Source organism: Amblyomma mixtum, chromosome 7 (genome assembly GCF_055824585.1).
Source record: "Amblyomma mixtum isolate Tamu chromosome 7, ASM5582458v1, whole genome shotgun sequence".
Classification (NCBI taxonomy): Eukaryota; Metazoa; Arthropoda; class Arachnida; order Ixodida; family Ixodidae; genus Amblyomma; species Amblyomma mixtum.
Window position 1 is genome coordinate 32493017 of NC_143018.1, and position 7078 is coordinate 32500094.

The 7078-nt window shown below is 53.8% G+C and overlaps 1 protein-coding gene across 1 annotated transcript; it reads right to left on the reverse strand.

Moving 5' to 3' along the window:
- Window positions 1-334: 334 nt before the first annotated feature.
- LOC149335580 (uncharacterized) lies at window positions 335-2449 on the reverse strand. Its single transcript, XM_089553841.1, has 2 exons — window positions 1470-2449; window positions 335-1004 (listed from the first exon to the last, which is right to left on the reverse strand). Exons 1-2 carry the CDS (start codon window positions 2447-2449, stop codon window positions 335-337), a joined length of 1650 nt encoding a protein of 549 aa, XP_089409967.1.
- Window positions 2450-7078: the final 4629 nt, after the last annotated feature.

Genomic DNA, 7078 nt, shown 5'->3' on the forward strand with positions numbered 1-7078 from the left:
CCCGCTCGGGGGCGTCGTGACTGTGCACATTCTACCCGTCTCGCATCCTATACAGCCTCCAAGCTCTCAGTGAAGCCAGTTACACTGAGCACAGCAATTAAGTATAGCGTAGCACTGAAATCGCTACCGGCACAGAAAAAATAAACTTTATTCAACATCACCCGCTGCTGCCCACTTAGCATCGCAAGGACGCCAGAGTTATGAAGCCCTTGAGACATCCTTAGCCTCGAACTTGAGACCCCGATCCAATTCTCGCCGCCGGTTACACGCTCTAAGCTGCCCAATAAAGCTGCGGGTCTGAAGCGCTGTTGGCGGACACATAATTGCACTACTGTCATTTTTTTCGGGATCGCCCCTTTTGATTCCGGGCCACAGTGAAGCCACAGTACTCGGGGGCAGCGCCACCATCCTCCTCGTCCTCTTCCTCATCGTCCAGCTCATCAACAAGCCGGCTGAGGGGTATCACGGTGTGCTCATCCATGGCCTTGCGAAGGTCCTTCGACATCTTGCCCATGTTGTCCGTCAGCTTGTCGATGCAGTAGCGCAGATCTTCCTCCTCCGCGATGGTCAAGCCCTCGGTCTTCTTCTTGGGCAGCGGCTTGGCGCCCATGGCCTTGCGGAACATGTCGTGCACATCGTTCATGTGCTGGCTCAGCCGGTTAACGCTCGCCACCAGCGCCGCGGTGGTGTCGGACTGAATGCCGGTCGCCTTGGCGCTCACCGACGAACTGGGCATGGACGAAGACTGCGGCATCGAGGACAGCGACCTGTCCAGCTGGAAGCTCACGTTGGCCCGGTTCGCGGCGGAAATGAGGTTGCCCTCGCTGTCCACCTGAGCCTCGGCGTGGAGTTGCACTTGCGGCTGGGGTCCTCCACCAAGGCTGGCCCTGGGCTCCGCCCTGGGCATCAGGGCATCGAGTGGGTCAACGGGTCTCGCAATGGCCCTCGAGACACCCGCGAGATTGTGCGCGAGCCGGCCGACACTTTCCTCGAGGGGGATCAGCCTACGAAAGCAGGAGGGGAGCGGAGAATAGAGATAAGCTCGCGTGTGCCCTCGTTTCATGATTAGCTGATCCGATCTGACCTAAGAGTCTCTCGTACTCCCCTGTGTCGGACAGCCTCGCTAGCTTTTTTTTTCGTACGATCTAGGATAAAATTTTCGTTGCCTCGCTCTTCATGCACTGTCACTCGTTTTATGCAGTGATCATAGACGTGAGGTGACCCAGAGGTGGCTATTCACTTGGGCCCAACAGGTAACCGATGTGAGTCGGCCACTTGTCCTGTGATTATCGAAGTACAAACTAATCTGTAATAGGTTGATATTTAACCCTCCATTATTTCTGCTAGCAACGGTGACGCCTCAACCATTCTCTATCTGGTCATGTTACACAGCCAGAATGTGTCGCCTATAGAGGTCAGGGCACCGAGGAATAAGCCTAAGGCACGGGATATGAAAGGCATCAACGCACCTGTTTGCCATAGGTGCTCCGTCATGCGGCGGGTACGGATTTGGCTTCAGCGACTGCGTCAGAGCGTCCATCTGGGTCGCCAGCTTCCGGAAGTAGACGCTCAAGTCAATCCGCTCGCGGGCAGGCTCGGAGGAGAGCCGCTCGAGTGACGGGTTCTTCGGTTTCGGCGGTGGTGGTGGCGGGGCGTACAACTTGGGGAACGGCGGCGGGTTGCTCAGAGCGTTGGCTACGTTGTCCAGATTGTGAATCCCTCCGATGATGGCGCTCGCCGCGATCTTGTTCGCGTACATGTCGGAGCCCATCAGGTCGGCCGGGTTCACTGCGCCGACGGCGGCTGCGGCCAACGCGGGGTCGTCCATCTTCGTGTAGTCGGACACGTTGCGAAGCTCCTGCAGGAGCATCTTCAGAAGCTGTGTGAGCCGTAGCATGTTGCTTTCCCACACCTGCCAAATTGGGTCGTCGTCGTAGGGCCTCGGGTGCTCGGGCTCCGGCTCGGGCGTCGCCGACTTCGGCTTGGGTGGCGGCGGTGGCTTGGGCCGCCTCGAAATGTGGGTGGTAGTGGGCTCCTTGGGGGGGCCGTCGTCCGAGCCCAGCGACCCCGAGACAGACTGGCGCACGCTCACCTCCCCGGCGTCCAGCTTCTGGGTGGCCATGAACTGCGACGCCATCGAGACGGGTACCTGGACCGTCAGGTATTGCGTCGTCGCGCCCTTGGAACTCGGTCCTCCCGCCGTCACCTTGGCGTTCAGGGCCATCTCAGGGGCAGCTGGAGAGGCCGCGGACTTACGGCGCTTACCGCCACTCGTCACCGACTGCTGCGCCGTAAATCCGGTAGGACTAGCGGCGCGGGGACTGGAGGCGGCGGGGCTCTGCTCTCGCTTGTAGATGTTGTCCACGATGTCCTTGAGCTGCATGGAGTGGGAGCTGATCTGCCGCGCCAGGCGGCAGATTTCTTCGCGTCGCGTTGGACTGAACGCCATGGCTTGGTTTGGCCCGTCGGCAGCTATCGGAAGGATTCCGACACTCTGGGCAGGTCACTCCGCACGTCGAAGGCGAATTTTGGCAGGGCAGCAGCAATTTAAGTAGGGCCTAATGCGCCCCGCAGGTCGGGGGTAGGTTTAGCAGCTCGCTCGCATGGCGCGAGCGCCGCCTTCCACTTGCGCCTCGTCTTTGTCTTCTCTCCTCGAGACTCATGCTACCATCCTTCCTCTGTACCGATGACCAAAGGTCTCCGCTCCGCATTGTCTTAATATGACCGAAGGTTGAGCGTCTGGCTTGCAGAGGTCTTCAGCTGCGGTCTATTCAGAACGATTTGATATTTTTGCACTCCGTGGGAACAGAATATGCATATATTTCGTCGAAGAGTTTCAGGTATTCAATCACCTAATAAGGTGAAAACAAACTAGCGTACGGGTTTCCCAGGCCATACATGCTGCTTGTAAATCTTACCCGGTGCCTATACTCATTCAGTGGGTTCAAGCTCGCACAGATGTCCACAGCATCGCACCTGACATATCTCGTGAGACTGACACTCCACAAACTCCACCTGCCTCTTTGCCACCAGATCCACTTCTGACACATCTAACATCTTCAGCCTCCCTCAGGCAGCGTACACGTGTTCTTATTCCCCCGTGTGCCTACCCCCTTCCCCCCAACCTATCACGGGTGGAGGAGGTCTCTCTGAGGCGGCTGCGTGTCGGAGTGGCCCTTACGCCTGCAGTTCGCAACCGGTGGCAAAGTGACAATATTCCTGCGCCGCAAAAATGCCCTCACTGCGGGAACTTCACTGGTGCGCGCTCGAGTTCTTCAAGAGGCAGGCCTGTCTGCAAACAATGACTCTAGTTTGAACGAGTGGGTAACGAATAACATTTACGCCCGAAGCTTATGTGACTTTTTACACGCAACCGGGCTTCATGCGTTTCTGTAACGTATTCTACCATTCGTGACTAACACTACGTTTTATGCCGCGCAGCACACTCAGCGTCACAAATAAATAACTAGCGTATCATTCTAGTTTGCAAGCGCTGAGTACTATCGCGCTCAATATGAGCTACACCGCTCGAGCGCGTGGCCAAGCGCTCTGCAAAGTTGTACAGTGGCGGCGATCATGACGTGTTTCCGAGTCATCGGGAGAGAGTTTGGCTGTTCCAGCAAGCGCGCTGGCACCCCTCGGCCCCGCTTATCTGAAGGACATTGCTGTCATTTTTTTCTTGTGCATATTGTTTTCGCTGAAGAAGAAAGTGCAAGATGTTACAGCATTTCTGCCACCGACCAGACATGGCGTGCGAAATTTATCAAGGAATGAGCGTTCCTTTCGTGCAAGAAGGGCTATGCGATTGCTTCAGACATGATTTCAGAAGTATTGGGCACGCGAGACATGCTGCGAGCTGACGAGCGTATTGCTCTTATATTTATTCTGGTAACTACGAGCAGCCACTTTCATGCATATTAGTCGGCGGCGCTCCAGTCCAGCATTCCTCCTTCAGTAAAATGATGAAGCGCAAAGTGGCATAATAAATTTCACTGATTGTGCGAATCGAGTCGGGCCCGTGCACGAAGTCTGGGAGTCAATCAACGGCTACCGTTATCATCTTCGAAATCGATATGACAGCAAAATTAAGCGAGGGTAAAGGCGGTGCGCGCTTGCAAGAACAGCTACACTCTCTCCAGATAACTCGGAAGCAAGGCACGATCGGCACCACTGTACAACCTTATAGAACACTTCGACACGCGCTCGCACGGTGTAGCTCATACTGAGTGCAATAGTACATCCAGGGAAACCGTTCGTTGCAACCAAGATATCTTAAACAATGAATATTTATTTTGTTGTGGGAGACAGAATAGTTTATTTCCATAAGCTATTAAAGGTGGGTAGAAGAGAGGAAATGTCAACCAACTCGATTGCTTGTTTTTCTCCTTTCTTCTTCTGAATCTTCTCGCATGCTTTCATCACCAGCTGCATTCGAAGCATTTCCGATGGCCTAGAAGTACTTTTGGTTTGGGCTATAGTTGGTTCGTAGTCATGTTTGAAACAGAGGCGCAAATGGGACGAGGACAAAACGGAACGTGAAGCAACAGGACAGACAAGAAGGAACGTGAAGCAACAGGGCAGGCGCCTCTCCTGTTGCTTCACGTTCCGTTTTGTCCTCGTCCGATTTGCGCCTTTCTGTTTCAAACATTTCCGATGGGCTGCATATGTGTCGAAGCGTAACCCCCTTCAGTCACGGCGTGCAGATATGTGTACGCGATTTTGGGGATTGATTGTAAAACATTTTATTCGCCGGAAAGAGCTTGGTAAGAGGTCGCGTTAAGTGGTCGAGAGTACGAAGCCCTTGGCGACTTTGTCAGCCCACTCCACCGCCAAACTTGCGTTCTGGGGTTAGAGCTAGCCAGCACGGTCTCCCACCGCTCTAGAGAAGGAGCGGTAACTAGATCACCCGGAGGTGGCTCTATTTTGCAGTCCCACAGGATGTGATCGTAAGTGGCTCGTTGGCCACAGTGTTTACAGTTTGGGTTGTAAAGATCTGGATAAATGTGCGCGAGGAGTGATGGGGTGCGTATCGATCTCGTCTGTAGACGACGCCACGTAACCTCTTGTTCTTTAGTCATGCTTTTTTCCGGAGGGGGAAAAATTCTTGTCTCTAGTTTAAAATGATTGGTGAGATCATGATATGTGATTATAGAGTCTTTCGTGAAATTCAGGGAGCCAGACTCATCCAATGCCCGGTCGACGAAACCTCGGACTTTATTGTGGGCTGTCTCTTTCCCTGGATTCCCCGAATGGGATGGGACCCATATCAATTCGGAATAATTTGGTGAGAATTTGGTTGCGTTAAGGATTCTAAGGGAGGTGTTTGTAATTCGCCCTTCTGCGAAATTATTGATACCCATTTCGGAATCGCTGAGGATGATGCTCTCTTGGGTATGCGCTAGGGCGAGGGCTATAGCCGCCTCTTCTGCAGTTTCAGAGGATTTCGTTTCGATTGTTGCCGAGACGATGTGGTCACCATTCTCGTTCACAGCCACAATTGCAAAGGCATTGGTATGTTTGTATTCTGCCGCATCTACATAAAGCGTTCCAGCGCACTGTCCGTATTTATTATGTAAGGCTTTGGCTCGTGCTTGTCTTCTACCCTCATGGTGTAAGGGGTGAATGTTTTTGGGGAGTGGTTTGATTAGTAGGGTCGTCCTATAGTCGCGGGGTAAGTCTACTCTAGCATCTTTATTCGTAGGTTGAAAGTTAATTCCAAGCCTGGTAAGAATACTCCTGCCAGCTCTGGAATTGGCTAATCTTGCTGTTTGAGCCACTTTCAGTTCATTGTAGGTGTTATGTATTTCTAACCACATAAGCTTTTCGGTTGAGGCATTTAGTGGGAGTCCTAACGCAGCTTTGTAGGCCTGCCGTATCATGCTATCCAATTTGTCCTTTTCTGCTTTCGCAAATTCGAGATAAGAGGTGGCATAGAGTATCCTGCTTAGCGCAAAGGCCTGCACTAGTCGGCATAAATCTCTTTCCCTTACCCCTTGTCTGCGATTATAGCTATGCGGCGGATTAATAGCGCCGTCGCTTCTACCGTGCGTTTTAGCTTAGTGAGTGTGTCAGTATTCTTTCCATTTGTTTGTAAATACAACCCCAGTATTCTCATGGTTTGTATTAACATAGACGTTTATTTGCGGGGGGGGGGGGGGGGGGGGGGGGAGTCGTAGTACGCCCACCTCTTTGTTTATGACGGATCACGAAGAGTTCAGATTTTTGCTCAGAACAAGGAAGGCCGGATTCCCATGTGCATGCCTCAATGATGTCCACTGCTACTTGGAGTGTGTCTTCTACGTAGCCTTCGCATCCTTTGGTTACCCAAAGTGTGATGTCATCTGCATAGAACGTGTGACGTAGGTCTGGTATTTGTGCCAATTTGAGGGGAATTTTGATGAGGGAGAGTGTAGAGGGCTAGCATGCGCCATGTGTGTTTATTCCCCCCTCCTCCTCCTTTCTTAGCGGCTAAGGAAGGAGGGCTTCGTCGTTGAGCGGGCCCCAGGGAGATATGTGGATGCGTGCGGTCTCATTAGGAGCGCCCATCTTTCTGTCGCCTTTGGTGTCGCCGCTGCAGAACCCGGAGAGCCCCCGGCGGCGGGGCTGCGAGGAGAGCGCAGAGCGGGCTCACCCAAGCCTCCCATTGTCCCCTTTTGGGGAAGGACGCGTGTTTCTCGCCACGGCCGCTTTGTGCCAGTGCACAAAGAGCCAAGAGGATAAAAAGGTCAAGCCGCCGTTTCATCTTACGCCGACAGCTCACCGCGGCTTCACAAACACCACTTGCGGCCCAATTAAGTTTCGGACGCTTCGTTCGGAGGTTCGACCGCTTTTCTTTTGAGAAGAGAACACTGCCGAACGAAGCGGGGTCCGGTGCGTCCGGATGAATGGGAGCTGTGGGCGGCGGTGCAGCTGGCTGGCGTCCGGGATAGCCCCGAGGCTCGACGACAACGCGGGCTCAAGAAACGGGCCGCGCGCAGAAGACGCCGCCGCACAGGACGAGCACTGCCACCTGCTTAATTGGGGACAGTGGCGGCCGCTTGACTTATGTCGCCGCCCCGACCCCGGAGGACAACTGGTG